Raw genomic sequence first — 27,860 nt, 5'->3', positions numbered from 1 at the left:
GTGACACAAAATGTATAAAGAAGGCCTTTATTAAAATCTGACAATGTGCGCTTTAACTGCATGCGATTTTTTCTATTACAAATCTCAAATTGTGGAGTGCAGAGGTAAATAAATAAATGATGGGTCTTTGTCCCAAACATTACTGAGGGCACTGTATGTAATTTTATGATTAAAAGCCGCCATACAGAAGGAATAAAATGGGTGTGATGAACGGGTTAATGTAATGTCAAATCAGATGCAAGGAAATAAAGCTAAGTAATGATAGATTGGATTAAAAAACTGGGAGAAAAAGTGAGACTAACCATCTAAAATTTTGCCTTTAATCTTCTGAAACTATCCACATGTAGGATGTGCATGACCAATATAATTCTTATATGAGACATCAACAAATTATAGGTTCTTGCATGCAATACCAGTTGCAAATATTCCACGTTTAATTCCTAATTATTGTGCAGATGTAGAATCTTTGCCACTTTCATTTTTTGTCAGTGGTAAACCAGAGAGTAAAATCCTTTTTTGCTAAGCTACTTGGACAGCAGCTTCAAAATATACACAGATAACCATGCATTTACACTTCACCTGGAATTCCTGTGCTGCCCCAGCATAAGCAGCTCTTATTATTAACAGTAAAATCTGGTCTAATGAACATTTGTTCAATTGTCGATATTAGTGCATAATTATGGTGGTTGGCTATGAATGACTGAATTTCTATATGTCGTATTATCTATCTATATATTACTAAAAGTCTGATCTTGACCACTTCCTGTTGTTTTGTATATTGATTTTAGACAAAACGCTGCCACTTACGGCTGTGATTTTTGGCCATCTTACTCAGAGTCCCCCTCCGCTGCGCAGGACAAGAGGATTTTTCCCATCGATGAAAAATGAAAGAGTTATTAGTGGTTAAAAAATGTTGAAATCCTCTCCTGAAGGCCACGCCCCTTCTGGAGGGACTATAAAAACCGGAAGTGTTGAGTGCCTCAGTCAGTCTCTGCAAGATGGGGGAGCGAGAGGGTCACGTCTCTCAGTCTGAGCTGTGAATAACACTGAACACATGTCCACTAAACTGTGAGTGGTTTTACTGACCTGTCAGTGCCCTTAATGTGGTTTGAAAATATAGTTTGGAAATGCTAAAGCTGTGTTGCCTTTGGTTTGGAAATGCTAAAGCTGTGTTGCCTTTGGTTTGGAAATGCTAAAGCTGTGTTGCCTAATTAAAGTTGTGTTGCCTAATTAAAGTTGCCTTGCCTAATTAAAGTTGCCTTGCCTAATTAAAGTTGCCTTGCCTAATTAAAGTTGCCTTGCCTTCTATATAATTAAAAGTCTAATCTTGACCACTTCCTGTTTGCGCTTTATATTGATTTTTAGAAAATACGCTACCACATACGGCTGTGATTTTTGACCATCTTACTCAGAGTCCCCCTCCACTCATCAGGTGCCGAGGATTTTTCCCATCGATGAAAAATAAAAGTTATAGTGTTTAAAAAATGTTGAGATTCTCTCTCCTGTCAATCACTCCATGAAGGCCACACCCCTTCTGGTGGAGGGACTATAAAACCCAAAAGTGTGGGCGTGGCTCAGTCTCTGCAAGATGGAGGAGGGAGAGGTCACAACTTGCTGTCTTTAGTGGCCTTGCACCCTGCTTGAAGTGGTAAGAAACTGCACTTGAGTTTGGTGGCCTTGCACCCTGCTTGAAATGGAATTTCAAGGAATAGCCGTGAGTCAACTGCCAGCCCACTAGCCGTGAGTGAGTGAGCTGCCAGCACAACAGGCTTGAATGACTGAGCCGCCAGCCCAAGAAACCATTCGGCACACAATGTCCACACTAGCCCTCTGGAAACCAGTCCCTTCAGCCCACAACACCCATACTAGTGCTCCAGAACCCCCCTCCCCCACTGGCCACCAATATTGGAATTGGTGGAGAGGTGGAATATTGTGTTGGGGTACCAGCCCTCCCATGTGATGCTGGGACCCAACCGATCCCACGTAGTCTAATTGAAACTAGATTTCTGAAACAAATTTTAACTTAATTGAAAAGGCTAACAATATTTTAATAAGATTTCATCACAATCAAATAAACATTTGAATGCATTTGTGTAACATTTACCAAGTTCAATAATCGTTTGGATACTGAGGCATATTCTACCAAGCAATAGGTTAAAGCAATTAATTTCTATATATAAAACCAGTTTTGTTTAATATTCACCTCGTTGTCCTGCTTTTCATCACCAGATGCATCATCATCAACATCACTGCCTGTGCCTTCGATAGTAAGGATACCATTTCTGATAGCTGGAATCATATACAGCTGTTGAATAACAGAATTCATATAACAAGTAGCACCAGCATTCTTCAATCCTACAAATCCTTTTGATGGACGTGGTCCTACTGGCGGCAAGTATTCCCACTCTGTCAGTGCTTCACAACCTAAACAAACAAAAGCAATTAATGTCAGAGGCATTTTAACAATTCTAAGGCTCATCATCATTAATAGTCCAGATATAGATTTTTCACATACTAAAAGTTTGGGAAAAATATCACAATTAGACCATAACAACTTCCAGACTGGATGGTAACTTACATTTATGTTTCTACCTTACTGGCAATGTATTTCATGCAATTTGAATGTCCTTTTTATTGAAAACAAAAAGAAGCGGATTTCGTTGAAAGTTCTTTTTAAAATACTAAAAGGAATTTTAAGGTAGACCAAAATGCTGGAGAATAAAAGGAATTTTAAAATTGAGTAAGGGCTGATGACAGTAAAAGTGCTGCAATATTTTCTTCTACTAGCTTCAGTGTGGCGAATTTGCAGAGATTATCATCATTCCGAAACGGTACTCCATGATGAATTGGAAGCATCAAAACATTTTTAGCCAGTGTTGGCCAAGTGAATACCGCCAAAAGTAAAATAATCTAACAGTAATAAAGCAAAATGGTGTTACCATTTGATTGTAACCCAAACCAAAGATTCTGTCTGATAAAGCAGCCATAGTGGTTCATGACATTTATTTATATTGAAACACAAATCAATGTGCTGCAGATTTGATATTATATAAAATATTTCATGCATGTGGATCTATTAATAAAACAATTGAAATAATGTTTTATAGCATTGTTGTGGCGACTACACTTATTGTTCCAATCACTGTGAAATTTATTCAGACATTTAAACATTTAAAATATTTCTATTTACTTCTATTTCTGTCTGAAAGATTCGGGAACGTCACTTATCCCTGTCCGCCAGAGATGATGCTTGACCCGCTGAGATATTCCAGCAGTTTTTCTTTTTTTGAAAACCAGTATCTGCAGTTTAATGTCTAAATAAATTTACTTGACCATCTTCAGTTGAATCTAACATTTTTTTCTGTTTATTTGCTCTTCGAATGACACCCGGAATTAGCTAGCAACTAATTTTCAAATACCTGCATAGTACATGTCTGTTATGGTGTCCACTATTTGTTTGAGGTTTTGCACACAACCAACAGCCAATGCTACTAGCAATTCAAAGCCAGCATTGATTGCTGCAGGTGCACTGCAGACAGGAATTGCTTGTTCAGATGGCAACTCTCCACTCTTCTTGTATTGTAAGTACACATTAGAGGCTGGAAAGATGAAGTCATCTATCAGTTCCTGCAGAATAAAACAGGAAAACATGACTGTTACTACTGTTAATTTAGGTAACTGTCAAAGATTCAAATTCAATCGAATTTAACGATTCCAGACAATCAGTCCTGTATATCTAAATGCAAGTTGAGACATAAAAAAGTTAAATTTTCTAAGTCCACATTTTTTGAAGATGCTATCTGGCTTTGAAATGACAAGTGTGCAAACTTCTGTCCAAGGTTTAAATAGGCTGCAGTAAAACCTACACTGTCCAATTACAATAAACAATTAGCTCCCCTAAATCATTACACAGAAGAAAATTAGAATTTGAAAACGTCAGCTATGCGTAAATGGAAAATTTGCAATTTTAGGACTATATTATATACTCAGAAGATTACTGCGTGGCTATGACATTCACCATCTCACACTCCACGATTACAAACGTTCCACATGATTTTTCCTTGGTTACATTGACAGATATATTTCAGAAACATTCTGGGTTAGGAGATTGCAACATACAACTAAACCACTCAGCAGGATGTCCATAATGTTTGCTTTCATCTTTACAGTTGTCAATAATGGATAGCAAAAATAAGATGGGTGATTTTACTCCACTTCAGAAAGTTGTACCTTTACCATTCCCCAATCAAAAAAAAGTTAATTATAGTTTGACTTATTTATAATTGCAGTTTGTATTTTGGCTTGCAAAAAAACATGAAATATTGACATTATTGGTACATAAATTAAACATAAATACCGTAATAAATATTTAATCATATATATCCCTAGGCAATAACTAAGATCATGGAGAAGTTACTATTACAAAAGTAGTAAAATAAAACTGGCAAAATAATTGAAATTGCTCAGCTAAACAGGTTTTAACTGGCGCAAAAAGAGAAGTTATTATGTAGTAAATATACTGATCTACAGCATAACATTACAAATTGTGCAACACCATCTTCCACAATGGCTAAACATTTGTGAAAGTGATTTCTGTATGGGACTCTGCATTTTCCACAGAAGCAATAAGACTAAGTTCACGTTTCTTTGGAGATTTGGTTGCACATATAAAGCAGAATGACCAATAAGAGTAAAGCTTTTGTTGCCGTAGACATTTTCTTGCGTAGACAATATCTCATTATGGCCATAGTTCAATCATGAACAATAGCATTGAAAGCTGGAAGTGAGGCTCGAAAAACAAAACAGTATATCGCTTAGAGTAACTTAATGAGCAATAGTGAAATAAATCAAAATTGAAATTAATGGTAAATGAGAGAATTGGTGGAATCATACTTTGCGCAAAACATGAATGAAAGCATGTGCTGGAGTAACTCAGCAGATCAGGCAGCATCCCTGGAGAACATGGATAGGTGACGTTTAAGGTCAGGACCCTTCTTCAGACTGACCAAAGCAAAACCTCAGGGACCTCATGTTCTCCAGAGATGCTGGCTCACCCGCTGAGTTACACCAACACTTGTTTTAATATCTATATAAACCAGCACCTGCAGTTCCTCGTTTCTACATGACTGAAAACAGATGTGCTATTCCTTCACCATTGTTCCAAAATCAGTAAACTCCCAATTAATGATGTGGGAGCACTTGCTTCACATAAACTACAGCACTTCAAGTTTGTTCATCCTCACTTTTTCCAAAGAAATTTGGAGATGGGAAATGAATGCATGTCTCGGCAGCAGCAACAACGCCAGACTTTTTCCATTTTAATTCTCCTTTTCCACATTAATCATGGGAGATGACAGTATAAATTTGGCACTGCAATTATTGATAAATAAGTTGATCTTATTGAGACATACAAAATCAAATGTTAAGATGTATTCACCAGCAGGAACATCCTGAATAAGGGAACATGATTTCCAAATAAGGAGCTGGTCATTTAAAATGAGTTTTGTAGAAATTTCCTAGAACTGTTCCTATTTGCTCTACATTCTCTCCAATTCATTGTGGAAATATGCCCTTTTCCTCAGCAGACAGGCAACTATAATGATATATTTCCACTCTATATCAGAGCAATAAAGTTAAGTAATACTGAGGAAAATTATCGAGCTACATATAGTTGAGTGCTTCTTTTGTTGCACACCGAGAGTAAACACTTGGCTCAATTCCAGGTTAATGCTTACATTTTTACTTTTTATTATTATTCTGATGATGGAATTGTTAACTGGAATTATTATTTCCTGTGTTGCTTGCAGTTTATCTCAATCTTGGTAACAACATATCGTCCTCAGTGACCATCCTTAGGTGGGCTGCAGGATCTTAATTCAGCCGTAGTTTGACAGTCAGTGAGGAGGAGCCCTATTACTCTTTATACCCAAGAATATGTGGCTAAGGAGAGCTCCAATGACATCTACAAATTTGCAGACAACACCCCTGTTGTTGATTGAATCATGGGAGTTGATGAGTCAGAGTACAGGAGAGAGTTAGAACACTTGGTTGAATGCTGCCACAATAACCTCTCATTCAATGTCAACAAAACTAAAGAGCAAATCATTGACTTCAGAAAGAGAGTTGGGAGATCACTTGCCATCAGTGGTGGGGAAAGTTAACTGCTTTAAATTCCTAACGGTTAAGATTTCAAATGACTTGTCCTGGGCCCAGCTCATACAGTACCCTTCATAATGTTTGGGACAAAGACCCATCATTTATTTATTAGCCTCTGTACTCCACAATTTGAGATTTGTAATAGAAAAAATCACATGTGGTCAAAGTGCACATTATCAGATTTTATTAAAGGCCATATTTATACATTTTCGTTGCACTACGTAGAAATTACAGCAGTATTTATACATAGTCCCTACATATCAGGGCACCATAAAGTTTGGGACACAGCAACGTCATGTAAAGGAAAGTAGTCATGTTTAGTACTTTTTGCATATCCTTTGCATGCAATGACTACTTGAAGTCTGCGATTCATGGACATCACCAGTTGCTGGCTGTCTGCTCTGGTGATGCTCTGCCAGACCTGTATTTCAGCCATCTTTAGCTTATGCTTGTTTTGGGAGCTAGTCCCATTCAGTTTTCAGCATATAAAAGGCATGTTCAATTAGGTTCAGGTCGGGTGATTGACTTGGCCACTCGAGAAGACAATTTTTTAGCTTTGAAAAACTCCTTTGTTGCTTCAGGAGTATGTTTGGGATCAATGTCTTGCTGTAGGATGAACCGCTCGCCAATGAGTTTTGAGGCAATTGTTTGAACTTGAGCAGATAGGATGTGTCTATACACTTCATAATTCATTATGCTACTACCATTAGCAGTTGTATCATCGATGAAGATAAGTGAGCCAGAACCTTTAGCAGCCATACATGCCTAGGCCATAACAACCCCACCACTGTGTTTCACAGATGAGGTGATATGCTTTGGATCTTGGGCAGTTCCTTCTCTTCTCCATACTTTGCTCTTGCCATCACTCTGACATAAGTTAATCTTCGTCTCATCTGTCCACAAGACCTTTTTCCAGAACTGTGGTTGCTCCTTTAACTACTTCTTGGCAAACTGTTATCTGGCCATCCTATTTTTACCGCTAACCAGTGGTTTACATCTTGCAGTGTAACCTCTTCTGCAGACAGTGGTCATTGGCAAATCCACACCTGACTTCTGAAGAATGTTTCTGATCTGTCAAACAGGTGTTTGGGGATTTTTCTTTATTATAGAAAGAATTCTTCTGTCATCAGCTGTGGTGGTCTTCCTTGGCCTGTCAGTCCCTTTGCGATTACTTAGCTCATCAGTGCTCTTTCTTCTTAATGATGTTCCAAACAGTTGATTTTGATAAGCCTAAGGTTTGGCTGGTCTCCAACAGTTTTATTCTTGTTTCTAAGTCTCATAATGGCTTCTTTGACTTTCATTGGCACATCTTTGGTCCTCATGTTCATAAACAGCAATAAAAGTTTCCAAAGGTGATGGAAAGACTAGGTGCTGCGAGCTCTCTTATACCTGCATTAAAGAAGCAATTAAACACACCTGAGCAATTACAAACGCATGTGATGCCATGTGTCCCAAACATTATGGTGCCCTGAAATGGGAAGACTATGTAAAACACTGCTGTAATTTCTACAACGTGAAACCAAAATATATAAAAATGGCCTTTAATAAACATTGAAACATAGAAACTAGGTGCAGGAGTAGGCCATTCGGCCCTTCGAGCTGCACCGCCATTCAATATGATCATGGCTGATCATCCAACTCGGTATCCCGTACCTGCCTTCTCTCCATACCCCCTGATCCCCTTAGCCACAAGGGCCACATCTAACTCCCTCTTAAATATAGCCAATGAACTGGCCTCAACTACCCTCTGTGGCAGAGAGTTCCAGAGATTCACCACTCTCTGTATGAAAAAAGTTCTTCTCATCTCGGTTTTAAAGGATTTCCCCCTTATCCTTAAGCTGTGACCCCTTGTCCTGGACTTCCCCAACATCGGGAACAATCTTCCTGCATCTAGCCTGTCCAAACCCTTAAGAATTTTGTAAGTTTCTATAAGATCCCCTCTCAATCTTCTAAATTCTAGAGAGTATAAACCAAGTCTATCCAGTCTTTCTTCATAAGACAGTCCTGACATCCCAGGAATCAATCTGGTGAACCGTCTCTGCACTCCCTCTATGGCAATAATGTCCTTCCTCAGATTTGGAGACCAAAACTGTACGCAATACTCCAGGTGTGGTCTCACCAAGACCCTGTACAACTGCAGTAGAACCTCTCTGCTCCTATACTCAAATCCTTTTGCAATGAAAGCTAACATACCATTCGCTTACTTTACTGCCTGCTGCACCTGCATGCCTACCTTCAATGACTGGTGTACCATGACACCCAGGTCTCGCTGCATCTCCCCCTTTCCCAATCGGCCACCATTTAGATAATAGTCTGCTTTCCTGTTTTTGCCACCAAAATGGATAACCTCACATTTATCCACATTTATCCACAATAAAATCGGACAATGTGCACTTTAACTATTTTCTATTACAAATCTCAAATTGTGGAGTACAGAGGCAAATAAATAAATGATGGGTCTGTCCCAAACACAGAGCTGCCAAGTTTTGTCAGAGCATTTCAGTATTCTAATACCTGAAAATCAGTATTTTGCTGAGGAAATCAGTATTTTTATTTGCTGCCATTATGCTAAAAAAGAGTTAATTTTTATGTGTGGTCATATCCATGTAAGAGTACAAGAATGCATAACTTTCCTACCAATTTACATGTCTTCTACGCACCTTACTTGGCAGTGCATTTATTGCCATCTCTTTGTATACTGCTGTTTGAACGGCTGCTTCCTGCCTTTAGCACCAAGTGATGATGTGGAAGCCATTTTGGAAGCCTCCCCCCCTCGCGCTCTCTCCCTCCCACCCTCTCTCTTTTCCTCCCCCTCCCTTTTTCCCTCCCACCCTCTCTCTTCCTCCCTCCACCCTTTTTTTCTCCCTCTCTTATTCCCTTCCTCCCACTCCCCCTCTCCTTCTCCCTCTTTCCCTCCTTCTCCCCTCTCTCCCTCCCCTTCCAGTCTGTGACCCACAGCGCTGTGGCCATAGTGCTATGTGTAAAGCCCATAGCGCTATGTGTAAAGGCATAGGCTATGAGCACTATTTTTTGAACCCATAGCGCTGCTCATTTAAATTCCCACGCGTTAAACTGACAGCGCTGTTTAAACCTGGAGCGGGACAGGCAGATCATTGCTTACAAAAATAATCATGCAGACCTTGAAATTTAAAATACTAATAGATTTAATCTGCTATAATTTTTAGAGGTACAGTATGACTTTTTATATCCTTGCATTTTTTAAGCAGCAAGATGAAACAGGAAGCCGGGGTGATTTAAAAAAAATCCGTATTTTACAAAGCAAATCCGTACATCCATATTCTGATCGCATTTCCGTACAATATACGGAAAATCCATACTACTTGGCAGCTCTGCAAATATTATGTAGCTGTAATGAAGAAGGCGGCACGTCAGTGTCCCTGCGTTCTCAGAAGTTTAAAGAGATTCAGTATGTCCGCTAATAGGCTAACAAACTTCTATAGATGCAACATAAAAAGTTTCCCGACTGGTTGCAATATGACTTGGTATGGCAATTCTATGGCAGATTAATACAAGGGACATCAGAGCGTGATGGACTCAGCCCAATCCATCAAGGGCTTAGCTTTCCCCATCATTGAAAGCATCTACACAAGCTGCTACATCAAGAAGGGAACATCTATCATTAAGGATCCCCTATCATCAGAATCATACGCGCTTCTCAATGCTATCATTGAACAAAAAATGTAGAAGGCTGAAGCACCACACAAGCAGGTTTAAGAACAGATACTTTCCTACAGCTGTCACATTCTTGAACTAACCTGCACAACTCTAATCTTCGGGATCCAAAAGGTCACCTATCCATTTTCTCCAGATACACTGCTTGACCCGCTGAGTTACTCCAGCTTTTTATGTTTATCTGGTATAAACCAGCATCTGCAGTTCATTTTTTATAACTATGGGGCACCTCTTGCACTATTATGAACTTTTGTTTTCTAATGTTGTGCACTAATGCCTTGTGTTTTGCAGTCTTTTTCTTGTCACTGTCTTGTAGAAGGTGTGTCATTTATGTATAATTTATATTTTGTGTTTTGTCTCTGAGTCTAAAGGCTTATGATGCTGCTGCAAATAAGAGTTTCCTTGTACCTGTACGTCACTGTACTTGTGCACACGACAAACTTATCTTTCCAGCACTATGCTTTTGATGAGTCTTGGTATTTAACACAGAACAATACTGCACAGGAATTGGCCCTTCAGCCCACAATGTCTGTGTGGACCATGATGCAAAGACCAACTCTTAAATGTGCATAATCAATATCCCTCCATATCCATGTGCCTTTCCAAATGTCTTTTTCATGGCCCTATCGTAACTGCCTCAACCACCATTCCTGGCAGCACGTTCCAGACACTAACCAATCACTGCGCAAAAACCTTGCCCTGCACATCATCTTTAAACTATGTCCCTTACATCCTAAAGCTATGCCCTTGGATTTAGTCAAACTTACTTGACTTCCCTGTAAGAGATCAAAAAAGATTCACTCACAATTCCCCAATATTTTGGTCTCTATTCTGCCAATTCAGCTGAACCTCAAAATCAGCTCCAAAATTTCTCTGCATCAACTGTGAAGGTTTTTGATAACAACCACTCATCGCTATTGCCAGTTATTCAGGACCTACATTACTGGTAGTGCATAAATCACAATTTTACACTTAGTTACATGGTATTTGAAAGGTTAAAAAAAAATGGAGAATCGAAATCTAAAATAGAAACAGAAAATGCTGCACTCAGCAACTTGGGCAGTACCTTAGGAAGGAGAAACAATGTTCATATTTCATGCCATCTGGACAAGTGAAAAAATGAAGGTGAAAGGGGGGCGGGGTGGGTCGGGGGGGTAGAGTGAAGACCAAGAGAACACCTATGAGAGAGAAGCGAGTGTCACCAAACTTCTGAATTCTCTGGGGTGGAACCCTCTTCAAGACAGACGTGAAGCTCACCATTTGACCTGTTTTTACAAAATGTTAAATGGTCAGCTCGACATAGACTACAAGACCTACACCAAACCCAAACCAATTAGGTGCAGACGAGGGCATTCGATCCAATTTGTGATCCCAGCTACAAAGACAGATGTATACAGCAATTCGTTCTTCCCCCGCACAATTAAAGCATGGAATAATCTCCACCCAAATATAGTTACCCAACCAGATGCAATTAAATTTAAAGTAGCTCTTTCTTCTCAATAACCCTTTCTGGCTTAAGCCCTCCCTTCACCACCTCCAGTTTAAATTCCATTTGGAATATTTTGGAAGACCAAGAAACCAAGAATCCAGATGCCAATTGCCGTCATCTAAAAGAGGGTGTGACAGCTTAATAATTGTAATTAATCTGTCTGGTGGTGTAAATAGAGGGAGATGAACAAAGATCAGAAAAAGAAAGGAATGCGGGAACTTTGAAAATTAAAAAAGTAATTGCTGGAAATCAAAAGTGAAAGTATTCTAAAAAATAGTCATCAGCACGTAAAAGGGAGAAAAACTGAGTACATACTACCGGTCGATGATACTTCAGAACTGGCCAGTAACTAGTGGATAAGTAATTTAAGGAGCCTCTTCATTTGCTTCATTCTTTTTCTGATGCCTCAATTAAATCTTCTCCATGTCCTTCTTCCCCACCCATGGCACTTTTCTGCACTGTCCCTGCTGGTTCCCTGTCCCTCCAAACATCATTCCCATTCAGAGATGCAATTTAGAATATGTTTATCCCACTTGGTTGTTATCAAACCTTCACAGTTGATGCAGAGACATTTTGCAGCTGAATTTGGAGTTCAGCTGAATTGGCAGAATGGAGACCAAAAAACTGGGGAATTGTGAGTGGATCTTTTTTAAGGTCCCTTTGTAATGTTGCTCATCAATGTATATTTAAAATGAAGTGCCTTATTCTTTACTAGGTTGGGTTGCTCATACAATATTCTACCAATGAGCACAAACATACCATTAATGTGTTGGGGTCAGTCTTGACTGACTTACCTTGAAGTTGTAAGATTAATATATTTTATTTTTATTAAAATAAATAATTTTAACAATACAAGTGCAGTGTTAGGATCAGTTCAAAAGCCGAGTACTTAAAACAATATAGGTTTTAAGCTTCAAACTCTCAATTTAAGGGATATTATTCCTTAATCAAATACTAAACAACTCTTTACATTTATAAAGAGCTCCACTCCTGCTTATGTAAATTAAATTAACATTTGAGATCCCAATATATTGCACAACATTGACAATTGCCATACAATAAAACTTAATGTTAAATCTGCTAATCTGTGCTACCTAGAGTTATGTAGAATACATTATTTTATGACAATATCCAAATGATCTAATCAAATTCATACAATACGCAAAACTCAAAGTCATATGTTTAGAACATACCTTAATGAGATTTGCTCCTCCTTTTTCTGAACCAATATGAAATTTCTTTTCAGATGTTTGGAATGCCAATAGCTCCTTTGTAACTCCAAGATGACCCTCCAGAATTGTTTCTTCAACACCAGTTTCACTTGTTCTCTTTACCTCATCCTTATATTTAGATAAAAAAGATAAATATTTGAAAAATAAATTAAAAATGTGCATCATTAAGTCTCCAAGAGTCGCTCTTGTTACTATGGTGGTGAGGAAGAGTGTGTTAAGGATTTAGGAGAAGTTGAGGTCTATGAGGATGTATTTGAAGCCTATTATTTTCCAAGTTAAGACATTATATTCAGTCTCATGGCAAAGTTTAATTTCTGCATAGATAAGCTATGACATTAATTTATCTTTTCAAACTTCTCTGATATTTTGGCAACATTATTTTGATCAACAAGATTCACAACAATAGACTGCTAAGAGACAACTGCTTACAAGAGCATTTTATCATAAGACGATAATTCAACACATCAGCTGTTTGAAGTGAATAAGCATCTTACAGCACAATTCAAAGTGCAGTTTGCCTTACGTTCTGCTCGACATTCCTTTACAATCTAAAAATTATACAAATTATCTGACCATTTTTTAATAAGGCTCAACAATGTTCACATGGATGACAAATAACCACACCACAAATGTTCTTCGGAAGTTAAGAGCACTCAGCCACGAGCTTAAGATGCCAAAACCATTACATAGTTTCCCCCCATTGACAAACTGTACACGGCAAGGGCCAGGAAGCGAGTGGGTAAGATCATCTCTGACTCCTCTCACACTGGTCACAAACTCTTTGATGCACTTCCCTCTGGAAAGCGACTCCAGACTGTCAAAGCCGCCACAGCCAGACATAAAAACAGCTTTTTTCCACGAGTACTAGCTCTACTCAATAACCAAGTCTGTAGCCTCCTTTTGCCCTGGTATTTTATTTCATTCACATGTTTAAACTATAATATTTTATTATTAATGTTTAATGTTTTAGGTTCTTAATTGTTACTGTATGTCGTGTTCCTACTTGCGAGTGGAGCACCAAGGCAAATTCCTTGTATGTGTACATACTTGGCCAATAAACTTATTTATTCATTCATTCATTCATTAGATGTAAAATCCTTTCCTGTTCATGGTTGGCATATTGTTTCTGCCGAGGACCTCATTTAAACCTTACATACAACTCCGGAGTGGAAGTGAAGGAAGGTATGCTGCTCTGCAAACTGGTGGGGATATAGAACAGGTGAAAGAGAACAAGTCTGCATTCCTGTGCAATGGTGAGACAAACATGGTCAGGCAACTGTGGTGAGAAGACTCAGCAAGATTTCACTGATCCCCTACACACTCTCAAATGTGGAACAAATATTTGACTGTTCTTAAATTACACCTCGCTCTTATTTCATTCCCTGTCCCATCACCGACAAAACAGTTATTACTTCTTATTTGCCATGAAATATGTCAGGCTTTTCTTGCAACTCTCCCATTTTTAGCTCCATCGACAAAGAATCGAAATCCCACTGCATTTCAAATTCAAATCTCTGACATGTCAGTTCCCTACATGCCAACTGGATTACTCCCAAAACCCAATGCTGCAACGAAAGGAGTAAAACCAAGAGAAAACAGTATGGGAGGTATGGCAGTCAGGGAAAAGAGCAAAGGGGAAAAAAGCCAATGATAACAGAAACTGAGAGCAAGACAAACAATTGGTGGTGAGGAAGAGTGTGTTAAGGATTTAGGAGAAGTTGAGGTCTATGAGGATAAGGAAGTTGGGTAAAGAAAGGCCAGAAATAGTCACAAAATGCTGGAGTAACTTAGCGGGCCCCACAGCGTCTCTGGGGAAAATGGACAGGTGACATTTTGAGTCGGGCCCTGTTAAAGAAAGGCCATAAGGATTTCACAAAATAAAGCTAACCTGGCATTTTATTTGCAGAAAGACTAAATGTGATGGCAGAAAAAGCCGCCAGCTATCTCTGTCTAGTAGGCTGACCTATAACATTCTGACACCAATGTTTTCAAATACTATGATTGCTAACATGAGCGTAATTCAAATGATATTAGAGGCATATATGAAGCCTTTTCCCCTTTTTTTGGTCACTGGAATAAGATAAGTTGTCATAAATGTTTTTAGGAAATTATGGAGACAGAACTTGATCTCCACAACTGACGGTATTTCAATATGCTAACACATATTTTGTTTTGTATGATAATTTCCAATGCACCTTTCCATAAGATAGTGTTTAGAATCACAATGCGGTTGCCAAAGGCAGAAATAAACCTAAACACATCAGACTACCAAAGGGGAAAAGTACTGCAGATGCTGAAAAGTGAAATTGGTCTGAACAAACACCATGTGTATAGTAAATTGATAGGATTAAATACTACAGGCTGATGATTTTACCTCAGATTCAAATGTCAACTCAATTTTCCTACCTTCACAGATGTTGTGCAGTCTTGTTTATATGAGACCATGCGATATAGTATTTTAGGAAATATCTTCTCCAAGTACAAATTGCAACACAATAACACAAGAACAGGGGAATTTCTGCCTGACCTGTTGAATCTCTATCCCCTTTGTTTTTATTTCAGATTTTCATCATCTGCTCTGTTATGATTTTTGAACACAAATATTGATACAGTCTGCTTCCAGTTTCTCTCACTTTCCACGTTAGTTTCAGCTCAAACGGTTGAATCAGCAAGGATAAAACTGCCAGAAGAATTTCATACTTTGTCTAACTGCCAGTCTCTTGACCTTGAGAGCCTATTATGCTGCCTCCAGTGTTAATCACATTAAAGTGAAACTCAAGACATGGTACTGATTTGGTATTGACAAACGCTAAAATCCTGAAGGCATTCAATACCATCAGAAAATTGAAATAAAAATATAAATGTAATAATTTTCTGTTGATATTGAATGTCTGCACCATGAACTCCATACTATCCTTGGTTCACTCCATTTATATTTTATTATGCACAAAAATAATGGCAAAGTCAGTTATCTTTTCCATTAGCAAACTATCAGCTACACCCCCCTATGTATCACTACATTGTTTACTTCCATGCATGCACGTTGCAGCATTGGATTATGGAACACTTGGGAGATCAGATGCTTGTGCATCTGATCTCATGTTCTGCCACTGAGTGCAGGGTATGTTTATCCACTGAAGGTGATAGACCAAATATGCTTAATATTTGGCTCTTCAGCTGGCTAATGTATTTTTCATGACCACATTTATTTTGAGAGGAATTCCTGACCATCAAAATGTTTTATTTCAATTTGTATTTATTTTTTAGCTGGCATGTTTTTAATTCTATCTTTTTTGAATAGGTTTTATTTACATTTCATCTTTGTTCAAAAAATTAAGATCATTGGCGAAATTAAGAAAGGCTTTAAACAATAAATCTACTATAAAGTCTTTAGGACAGTCTTGGGATAAGGGCAGTCAAAATGTAATCAAATCTGAAGAAACATCACCTATCCATTTTCTCCAAAGATGCTGCCTGACCCACTAAGTTGCTCCAGCAATTTGTGTTTATCTTTGGGATAAGGCATTTCACTACCTGTGATTTGGTATCTACCCACAAACTATTCTGCTTTGTGAGGCAATTGCAGAAATTAACCTCCTTGTTGGGAGTAGTACAATTGTAAGTGCAACTGCTGGACTAACATGGATGTGTTCCCTTAGCATGGTCAGTCCTTGGTACAGTTTAATGCATTACATGCTGACCGTGTTATGCAGTTTGCAGTGTTTTTTTCTATCTTTACCTATGATTCACAAAATAGCTTTGCTGTACTGCACGGGAACAAGATAAAGAAAATAATGTTATTATGATTACGTGATGCAATACACTGGAGTGCACACATACAATGTCCATGTTAGAAAGAGTAACTGCACTTTTGATTCCAGAAGCAAAATACTTCACACTTCTATTCTGCCAACTTGAATTACAATAAGCAAAACAATTTTGTGGGTTCTATAGAGATGTAAAATCTAAGTAGGGTTAATTCCGGAGCCACTGCAGCATGTTACCTTATGCACAAGAAGACAATTGGCAAGAAAATTAACAGTGAGGGGGAAAGTTCAAGTCTGATGGCATAGTTTGGTCAGTTGGGGGGGGGGGGGGGGGGAAATCCAGAGAAGTTTGGGGCATTTGGGGAGGTGATATGTGGGAAGAGAATGCAATAAATAAGACAGTGAAAGATTTTGAGGAAGAAAGTTGCAGATATCGCGTTAGATGAAAAGTTTCATTGCATTGAAGACAACGCAGGGTAGATTTAAGAGGATACTGGAAGGACTGGAAAATTGGAGCTGTGTGGATACATTGGACAGGCTTGAGAGATTTTTTTTGCAAAAGAGACAGCAGAGGAAAATTTAATTGAGATGTTCAAAGTTATGAGATATCCCAAAAGAGCAAACAAGATAGATTTATTCTTCTTACAGTGGTCAAGAATTAATGGGCATTGATTTGAAAAAAACAGGTATTAGAATTCAATACTAGGGGAGGTTTTCTCACTCACAGTCAAGGGGGATTTAAAACACAGTGGCTGAAACTGTGTTAGAAGTAGAAATCTTCATTGCATTTAATAAGTGGATGTATATTTTTATGAGCTGTGACCTGCAGGACCAATAAAAGTTTAGAAGGTGGGATCAGGTTGCCTTGTTTATTCTGTCACCAGATCAGATACCATAGCCTAAATGGCAAACTACGGCATTGTAATTATTTGATCATTTATCCAATAGTACCAGAAATTAACAATCAAAAGGAAATCAACATTCTGGCTATAGGATGGACCACATCTCAATAGATCAAGAACAGGGGACAGATTTCTATAAAATCAAACATCCTGCAGACCAATAACAGAGTAAATACAGTGCCCTCAATAATGTTTGGGACAAAGAACCATCATTTATTCATTTGCCTCTGTACTCCACAATTTGAGATTTGTAATAGAAAAAAAATCACATGTGGTTAAAGTGCACATTATCAGATTTTAATAAATGCCATTTTTATACATTTTAGTTTCACCATGTAGAAATTACAGCTGTGTTTATACATAGCCACCCATTTCAGGGCACCATAATCTTTAGGACAATCAATGTCATGCAAAAGAAAGTAGTCACGTATAGTATTTTGTTGCATATCTTTTGCATGCAATGGCGGCTTAAAATCTGCGATTTATCGACATCATCAGTTGCTGGCTGTCTTCTCTGGTGATGCTCTGCCATATTGCAGCCATCTTTAGCTTATGCTTGTTTTGGGGGCTAGTCCCCTTCAATTTTCTTTTCAGCATATAAAATTGGGTTCAGATCGGGTGATTGCCTTGGCCACTCAAGAATTGACCATTTTTTAGCTTTGAAAAACTTCTTTGCTGCTTTAGCAGTATGTTTGGGATCATTGTCTTGTTGTAGAATGAACCGCAGGCTAGTGAGTTTTGAGGCATTTGTTTGAACTTGAGCAGATAGGATGTGTCTGTACACTTCAGAATTTATTATGCTACTACCATCAGCAGTTGTATCATCAATGAAGATAAGTGAGCCAGTACGTGCCATACAGCCATACGTGCCCAGGCCATAACACCCACACCACCGTGTTTCACAGATGAGGTAGTATGCTTTGGATCTTAGGCAGATCCTTCTCTCCTCCATACTTTGCTCTTGCCATCACTCTGATGTAAGTTAATCTTCGTCTCATCTGTCTACAAGGCCTTTTTCCAGAACCGTGATTGCTTTTTAAGTACTTCTTGGCAATCTGTAACATGGCCATCCTATATTTGCGGCTAACCAATGGTTTGCATCTTGCAGTGTAGCCTCTGTATTTCTGTTCATGAAGTGAAGCGGACAGTGGTCATTGACAAATCCACACATGACTCCTGAAGAGTGTTTCTGATCTGTCAGACAGGTGTTTGGGAATTTTTCTTTATTATAGAGAGAATTCTTCTGTCATCAGCTGTGGATATCTTCATTGGCCTGCCAGTCCCTTTGTGAATAGTAAGCTCACCAGTGCTCGCTTTCTTCTTAATGATGTTCCAAACAGTTGATTTTGGTAAGCCCAAGGTTTGGCTGACGTCTCTAAGTTTTATTCTTGTTTCTTAATCTCATAATGGCTTATTTGTCTTTTATTGGCACAACATTGGTCCTCAAGTTGATAAACAGCAATAAAGTTTCCTACGGTGATAGGAAGACTCGATGAAGGACTAGGTGCTGAGAGATCTCTTATACCTGCATTAAGAAGGCATTTAAACACACCTGAGCAATTACAAACACCTGTGAAGCCATGTGTCCCAAACATTTTGGTGCCCAGAAATGGGGGGACTATTTACAAATACAGCTGTAATTTCTACATAGTGAAACAAAAATGTATAAAAATAGCCTTTAATAAAATCTGACAATGTGCACTTTAACCACATGTGATTTTTTTCTATTACAAATCTCAAATTGTGGAGTACAGAGGCAAATAAATAAATGATGGATCTTTGTCCCAAACATTATGGAGGGCACTGCGTCATCACCCTCACTTTACATTCTCTAAAATCTGACTTTTCCAAACGACAAACTTTACTCACTCTAATCCTCTTGAGCCAGTCAATTTCATTGTTGAGCAGAACTTCTGCGTTAGGCAGGTTAATGTTACTGTTGTACGCGTAGTTAAGCAGATGCCTTAAAAGTGTGAAGTAATCTGCTGAATGTTTTGCTCTCTCTCTTGCAGTACTCTGGCAGCAGGAAAACAAGTAAAAAATTAAATGCCGTTAATATCATTATTGCTGATTAAAATGTAAAATTTAGATAAAATTCAATGCATTCATGTTTACTGATAATTGAATGAATTCCCCATTCATATTTGTCATTTTAACTTTAAACTTCAAAATTAAAATTAATGTAATCAGAGTGCTTTATAAAGTTTTGAAAAGTTGCTTACTGCTAATACTGTGAAGAGCAGAGTAATGAAGAATAGCAGCGGCCGATGTCCCATACAGCATCTGGTAGCCATTAGAAAGAACTGCTCTTGGGCCATCTGCCTAACTGCTCTGTAAAAATTGAAAGAATTTGGTTTTTAGTTTGCATTGCTATAGCATTTGAATATTTACAAATTATTTAAGGCTTTGCCATTTTATTCAGTTACTTTACACAAACAATTTTTGCTAATGGCTCTAGTTAACATGAAAGTTGGTATGTCCCATGGTCTGCATCCAGCGTTGAGGATTAAACAAGGAACCTTTAAATGAGGAAGGCATGTGCTGTATTTCCGAATGTTGCATGGGAAAATGCCTGATGACACTGACGCTCTATTGTAGTACTCAGGGGAGGAGACTTGTGATGGAAACTCATTAGAGGTGGAGTAAGTAATGGAGGATGAATGAATGAAAATGATTGGTGGGGTGAAGGAGAGGACAAGGGGAACGCATCCTCCTTCAAATGGTGAGTAGAGCTTAAAAGATGTGGGCATAAAAGATGTGGGAAATAGTCTAAACTATAATAGAGAAACCTTATGTTAAGGGAAAAGGAAGCCAATAACGTCAATATATATTGTTTCATCGCAACAGAGACAAAGGTTATTGAGAAAGAGGAGTCTTTTCAAGAAGCAGGATAGTCAAGATAGCTATGGAGGTTGGGGCCCTATATGATGTTAATAGCTAATCTATTCACAAAGATTGAAACATATGTCAAGAAAGAGAATGAAAGTGGAATATGCGAGTGTGACAGCAGGGTGGAAACCAGTTGTAAGGATATTGAAATTTTCCAGTCTGTGTGAGTGCAAGCAGTGCACCTATATCGTCATCAATGCAATACAAAAACTGTTGAGGGAAGGGACCCAAATAGGACTGAATCAATGACTACTCTGCATGTCCAAAAGAAAACAAGCTTAGCTTAGGCTCACAAGAGTTCCCATTGCTGCCCAGGCCTGACAAGAAAATGAGTACAATTCAAGGAGTATTTGCTCAATATAAGAAAAAGTACAAAGCGACAAAGTAGAGAGGTAGAGAAAAAGGGAAAAGTTGGCTTTTTGTTCAAGGAAATAAAGTGCCCACATCTAGCACACAATGGCAGTTTCCAGTTTCTTGGTTGCAACCGGCTCATCTCCATTGGCTGTTGAATCTTTCAATATCTTTATTCCACACCAGGATTAGCTGAAGGCCATTCAGCTGTCTTTTTGCAACTATATCCAGAAAACCATGAAAAATAATCTTAAATTACCCCAACTATTTTATTAACAGAAATTACATTCAAATTTTGAACAGCTTTCAATTATTTTCTTATTAATAGTGCAAATGATTTTAGTCTTTAATTTGAAATGACGAAAAACTGTCTCAGCAACAGTCTGATCAATGCAGCAACACAAAATGATTTTTGACCATGAAGTTTTGTGAAATAATTGAACCATGATTGATATTTACAAAATATTGTCTAAATGTGGAGAGAATCTGGAAATCAGAGGTGCAAAGGGACTTCGGAGTGCTGGTGCAGGATTCCAAAAAAGTTAATCTGCAAGTTGAATCGGTAGTAAAAAAGCAAACTCAATGCTAGCATTTATTTCAAGAGGGCTTGTAAACAAAAACAGGGATGTAATGCTGAGGCTCCATAAGGTGCTGCTAAGGCCACATTTGGAATATTGTGAGCAATTTTGGGCACCATATCTGAGGAAGGCTGTACTGGCTCTGGAGAGGGTCCAGAGGAGGTTTACAAGAATGAAACTATGATGAGCGTTTGTCAGCACTGGACCTGTACTCGCTGGAGTTTAGAAGAATGAGGGGGGACCTCATTGAAACATACAGAATAGCGAAAGACTTGGATAGAGTGGATGTTTCCACTAGTGGGAGAGTCTAGGACTTGAGGTCATAGGTTTAGAATTAAAAGACTTTCTTTTAGGAAGATGAGAAATTTCTTTAGTCAGAGGGTGGTGAATCTGTGGAATTCTTTGCCAAGTCAGTGGATATTTTTAAGTCAGATAGATTTTTGATTTGTACAGGTATCAGAGGTTATGGGGAGAAGGGAGGAGAATGGGGTTAAGAGGGAGAGATAGATCAGCCATGATTGAATGGTGGAGTAGAGAATCCACATTTATGGAACTTACTTCTTACCCATTACATTTTGTACACCAAGATGAATGAATTAATTTTTATTGGCCAAGTATGTTCACATACAAGGAATATGCCTTGGTGCTCTGCTCGCAAGTGACAACATGACATACAGTGACAATTAAGAATGACACATAAAACAATAATAATAAAACATTATCGATTAAACATGTGAATTAAATAAAATACCAGAGTAAAAGGAGGCTACAGATTTTTAATTATTGAGTAAAGCTACTACTCGTGGAAAAAAGCTGTTTTTATGTCTGGCTGTGGCAGCTTTGACAGTCCGGAGTCGCCTTCCAGAGGGAAGTGATTCAAAGAGTTGGAGGCCAGGGTGAGAGGAGTCAGAGATGATCTTACCCGCTCGCTTGCAGTGTACAGTTCGTCAATGGAGGGAAGGTTGCAGCCAACAACCTTCTCAGCTGATCGGACGATTCGTTGCAGCCTCCAGGGGTCGTGCTTGATGGCGGAGCCAAACCAGACCATGATGGAGAAGGTGAGGACAAACTCTACGATGGCCGAATGGACCATCATTGCCTGTGGCAAATTGTGTTTCCTCAGCTGCCGCAGGAAGTACATCCTCTGTTGTGCCTTTTTGACTGTGGAGTTGATGGTGGCCCCCCATTTAAGGTCCTTGGAGATGATGGTTCCCAGGAACTTAAAATACTCACCAGATGTGACTGTGTGTTGTTGATGGTGAGTGGGGTGAGGGGAGAGGGAGGTTTCCTAAAGTCCACAATTAATTCCACTGTCTTAAGAGCATTGAGCTCCAGGTTGTTGCGATAGCACCAGGATGCCAGTTCTTGGTTCTTGGTTTCTTGGTCCTCCAAAATATTCCAAATGGAATTTAAACTGCAGGTTTGTCACTTCCTGCAAGTAGGCAGATTCCTCCCCATCCTGGATCAGTCCAATCAGGGTTGTGTCGTCCGCAAACTTGAGAAGCTTGACAGAGGAGTCTGTGGAGGTGCAGTCATTGACCCCCACCAATTCGCTTATCGCCAAAACAGATCCACAGAAGACGCCATCACCGTAGCTCTCCCTCTCTGTTGCTGAGCCATCTGGAACAGGGGCAGAGCCGGATGCTCATCCCTCTTAACACCATCACCCCCCGCCACCATCCTATTCCTCCAGCTTCCCCTGGGGCCCCCCCAAACACCTGCTTAAAATCCAAGAAATGCCCGAAGAGTCCCCCTCCGCAGTACCAGCCTTACCTAACGGCCCCTGTTTGTGCCCCCACTCCGGTAAATCACTCGAAGTGCTTCCGGAGATTGGGTCCCCCCGCTCCACACCATCAAGGCTAATCTTACCACCAGACATTTCGCCCCCACCAATTTTCCCGCTGTAGAGAAAGTAGAGAAGAGGGGAGAGTACGCAGCCTTGCAGATCTGTGCAGAGCCGATGTACTGAGCCTGAACGTTTCTTATTTTCTGCTTTGTGGTAAATTAGGTATTTAAGTGAACATTTAAATTGATTCCTGCAATTTTCTTATGCGTCTCCACTTGCACTCTTGTACCAATGTAACCATCTTAATGCAACCATCAACCGCAGTATAAACCAAAAATTGCCTCAACAGGTTCAATTTTAAATATTTCCTCTCTACTTCTTTAGCCCTCCTTGTATCTCTACAATCAACCTTGTTTTGTATGAATAAATGAGGCAAAATATTGATTCAGGTATGAAATTCTATTAGCTATTATTCAGTATTCCATTGTATTACATTTGGTAGTTATAAAAAGTACTTACTTGCTGTGACAGTGGAGCAGCAGATCAATTATGAAGGTCTGCCATGCCTTTTCTTTACTAAGTGTATCTAGTGCTGTTGGAACCAATGCAAAGCATAGTGTCATCACCTCCAGGGCTTCACAGCACACGTGCTCATCTTCAGAATCTGGCTCACTTCCGGCATTTGTCTCCAAATACAAGAAAATTCAATTTAAATGACAAGTTTATATCAGGAACAGAACATTTAGATTTATTTTTTCCAAAAGAGCTGTATTTGACAGACCAAATTAATTTAGAAAATTTCCCCTCCTTCAATTTCCCACAAATACATAACAATGTGAAAGAAAGCAATGATATAAATAACAGAAATAACAATGAAATATGAATTTTGTTTCTGCATGGTTTAATTTAGATTTCAATAAAGTTACAATGTCCCCTGACATCTAACACCCAAATTAAGATATCCAAGGCATATCATTCTATGTTTAAACTTCACATTGTTATTAATTTTTTTTTTCTCTAGTCATGCCAGATTATTTACTTTCAATAATTAATTGATTATCAGTTTACGTAAAATGTTTCTGGAGAAACTGCCACGTCTCTAGTACATAACAGTAATGACATTTCCGTTTTCCCAAACACCTGCTTTCTGTCTGCCAAGGCCTGATGAAGTTCTCATTACAAACCACTTTAACCCCCTCTTCGTATAGCAACCTTTATTTCCTTGGCATGCTCCATTGCCAAAGTGAGGCCACAGGCAACCTGGAAGAACAGCATCTCACATGTACCTTACATATACTGCATGGGTACCTTACAACCCAACGATATGAACACTGGATCCCCCAATTTGAAGGAATATCACCCATCCCAACCACCTCTCTTTCTGCTGCTCCATCACCTAGTATGCAAATTTCTCCCACCATCTCTCATTACAGTGTTAAAGAGAAGTAATCACATTTACAGTCAAGTTGCTATGGATTTGTGAGGTGTTGAAGATAATACATAAGTTTATAAATATTTTATAGGCGATACTCTTAGAATTTCTTTGACTATTGCGCCATGACATGCTTGAGCTCAAGCACATTTTCCAAAGTGATTTTGGCATTCCCAATGGATATTGAAGGAAAACTGCATTCCACAATAATTTAAAAAAAAAAAAAACTTACTTTTTCATATATTTTGCTGATCTCTTCACTTGAACTGAACACAAGCTGTATTGAGCCACAACCGGAGGCCCAAACAATTTTTTGTACTGCTCTAATGACACAAATATCTGGGATGTATTTTGAAGCCTTGGAGAAAAAAAATATACAATTAAAATTTAAAATAAAGGTTTTGCTCATATAATGCTGAACTAAGTTACATTTTCTTGACATGATACATGCATAATCATTAAGATGAAGATATCATAATCTTCCTTATGCTCCTGCCTTTTTATATTCACAATCAAAACATTTTGTTTATAGGAAGTTCAGCATTTCATAAATTAGGGCTCTCAGCAAGAGCTTACAGAAGACTATTTATATCTTTATACTCAAATATACTCTAATCAATTAGCATATCACACACATTTCTGCAGATGACACTGAATATTAAAAAAGTGGATGCCAATTTCTAGCCAGATTTGGCGACATGTTCAGAGTTTATATTAAATTATAATTAGATTAAGGCCTTTGAAACTTCCCCACTTAAACACAAAAAATTCAATAATTAATTGCAACTGTTAAGAAGGAAAAAAAATCCAAAGCCTGCTGTTACAACAATTTCAGCACTGCATAAGATTTTAAACCATTGGTCAGAAAACTATTCAACCCTGTATAATAATAAAAAATAAAGTGTTCAAGTAAAATTCACGGATGTAACGAATGTTGATGCTCATTTGTTGCACCATTTGCCGCGTTAGTTTGGTTTCATAATTTTAAAATATTAACTGCCCATCACATCAGGTCTTCTGCAATGAATTTCTAACTTGGTCGGCTGTATAGATCGTGAACTAATACTCATTAATAGTTTAATAAGTTTACAATGGCTGCTCTAAATGGTACTTAGTATTAATATTCCAGTTACTGCCTTTCACCAAATCCCCACCACAGGCCCAAATGTATCTTTCATATTTTTAAAAGGTGACCTCAAGAGTAAGGTTCCCCTTGATTTTATTGATTCTGAACTGAAATGCATATTTTCATCACTAAATAAGAATCCAGAGCAGAGACACAACCACGTTTTAGTTAATATCACTTAACATGGGAGTGCTGAAGCCAATGACAGCACCTCAACTGCTTTAGTTAATATCAGCTAATGTAGCATATACCAGCCCTTTACAACCCTTCTGGTTAGTTTAACTCAGTAATCACAGCAATTTATAAAGATATAATGTGAAGTTCACAATTAATGTTCATTTATTTTTAATATTCCTTTTAATGATATTGGAAAAAAAATTGCCAGATCAAAAGAAGATTAAAAGCTGTTTCTAAATGCACTCTTGAAACTGTATTCAGCCAAGCAAATCAAGAAATCTTAGTTTATGCTGAGTTAGCTGATCAAGAGCTAAGTATAAAAGTAAAGTATCCTTTATTGTCATTCAGACTTTTCAGTCTGAATGAAATTTCGTGCCTTGCAGTCATAACATAGAATAAAATAACAAAACACACAATAAACACAGATTTAACATCCACCACAGTGAGTTCACCGGGTCCTCACTGTGATGGAAGGCAAAAGTCTTAAGTCCTTGTCTCTTCCCTCCTTGTTCTCCCTCTGCGTTAAGGCGATCCAGGCTTCCGATGTTGCAACCCCGCCGGATGATCGTAAGAAGTCCCGCGGCCGAATCCGAGCTCCGCGAACGGGCTGGTTCAAACTCCGCGGCCCGGGGCGGTCGAAGCTGCCACCCTCCAGTCCAGCGGACGAAGCTGTCGTTGCGGGAGCTCTGGAAAACAGGTCACCAACCTGGGACCTGCGAGGTCACGACGATGTCGTCCACTGGGCCCGCTGCCGAGTCCACTGGGCCCGCGGCCGAGCATCTGAAGTCGGGTCGCCGCCGCAGCAACGTCACCACGACCCCAAAGTCGGCCAGCCTTACGTTGGAAAGTCCTGGCTCTGCTTCCGGAGCCTCGAGGTCAGTCCCAGTTGGAGGCCGCCAGCTCCGCCATTAGGCCTCAGCACAGACGGAGACGGGGATACGACAAGAAAAGGTCGTATCCTCCCGAAGGAAGAGATAAAAAACATTTTTCTCCCAACCCCCCCCCCCCCCCCCCCTCCCGCCTACACATACACAACCTAAATAAACTAAAATGAACTAAAACAGGACAGAAAGAAAACAAAAAAAAGACAAACGGACTGCAGGCGAGCCACAGCTGCAGGGCAGCGCCCGCCACTTCCGTACATAACAATTGATCTCAGCACTCCATTTTAGAGAAGGAAGAAAATTTAGAGTTCCTGCTTCTGATTGCTACCCACAGCAATTGTTTGCTGGCCAAAGTGCAAAGGATATACAGGACGACCGGAATAGTCAGTTCAGACGCCGTCCAATGTCAAATAGCCTGAGAGCACTATTTAGGCCCATGTCAAGAATTAGCACTTAAGCAAGATTACAATTGTCCAGAACCCATGGAACCGTACCTCAGCATGAGTTAGTGCCTATAGAAAAGGAAAAATGAAAAAAATTGGATGGAAAAAAGCAATTAAAATCTCAGTAACATCACTTGAACAACATCAATTCACATTAAATTAAACAATAAATGTTTTGACCAGTTTGTAACCATCACAATAAACATATCTTACAGATACATTTCAAACAATATATTATTTTAAAAGATTACACAAATCGTCAAAATGCACAAAACAGTCAAATAAAGTTAACAACATTTGCATTATTTTCAATAACCATGGTGTTTATTCAATAATTAGGCGTAGCATGAATATTTATTGCAGTTCAGATACTATAAAATGTTTAATATTAATGAATTATGAAATCACATTGCAGTTTTATAAAACTTTAGTTAGGCCTCATATGAGGATAAATAGGATAGACAGTGGGAATATTTTTCCCTTGATGGAAATGCGAAATAGTAGGGGGCATAGCTTTGTGAGAGGGAGAAAGTTTAAAGGAGATGTACGGGGAAAGATTAAGCCATTTCCGAACCCGGTGTGTAAAATTCGATGTTCCATAATATTTCCATTATGCAAACAGTCACAGCAAGACCTCTCAGACAAATGACATGAATGGCCAGGCATTTCTTTGTAACCAACAGCTAAGGCTCAAGAGCTTTCTGCTTTTCTTTGAGTATTGAGCTATTATATAGCATTTAACAATACATAATTCTTATAGTGGCACATACGTGTTACACTGGAGAAATCAAGTGAACTAAACATTCTGAATCCAAGGCAATATGGCTTTAACTGCTAGTCAGACAGAAGGAAATTTATAAAATGTAACCCTTGGTAAAATTACAGGTCATGGCACACTCAATTGTGTCGGTATCTTTCTACATTGAAAGCAGATCTCATCTGTTTTCCCAGACTC

The 27,860-nt window shown here is 38.8% G+C and overlaps 1 protein-coding gene across 6 annotated transcripts in view; it reads right to left on the bottom strand.

The window, feature by feature from the left end:
- usp9 (ubiquitin specific peptidase 9) overlaps positions 1-27,860 on the bottom strand; it is a 219,781-nt gene that overhangs the window by 43,702 nt on the left and 148,219 nt on the right. For 4 of the 6 annotated variants that reach the window (XM_055644623.1, XM_055644622.1, XM_055644621.1 and 1 more), the window contains 8 exons: positions 26,957-26,974; positions 24,508-24,633; positions 23,363-23,529; positions 19,462-19,570; positions 19,109-19,255; positions 12,532-12,678; positions 3,420-3,627; positions 2,204-2,424 (listed from right to left, as the gene is read on the bottom strand). In XM_055644623.1, the coding sequence (XP_055500598.1) occupies positions 2,204-2,424; positions 3,420-3,627; positions 12,532-12,678; positions 19,109-19,255; positions 19,462-19,570; positions 23,363-23,529; positions 24,508-24,633; positions 26,957-26,974 (1,143 nt within the window). The remainder of the gene's footprint in view (positions 1-2,203; positions 2,425-3,419; positions 3,628-12,531; positions 12,679-19,108; positions 19,256-19,461; positions 19,571-23,362; positions 23,530-24,507; positions 24,634-26,956; positions 26,975-27,860) is intronic. The other 2 variants (XM_055644625.1, XM_055644624.1) reach the window with 1 other exon arrangement.

The sequence above is a fragment of the Leucoraja erinacea genome, chromosome 13 (assembly GCF_028641065.1).
Source record: "Leucoraja erinacea ecotype New England chromosome 13, Leri_hhj_1, whole genome shotgun sequence".
In the NCBI taxonomy this organism is placed as follows: Eukaryota; Metazoa; Chordata; class Chondrichthyes; order Rajiformes; family Rajidae; genus Leucoraja; species Leucoraja erinaceus.
Note: the sequence above shows the minus strand (reverse complement) of the source record. Positions and strands in the feature narration are given on the sequence as shown.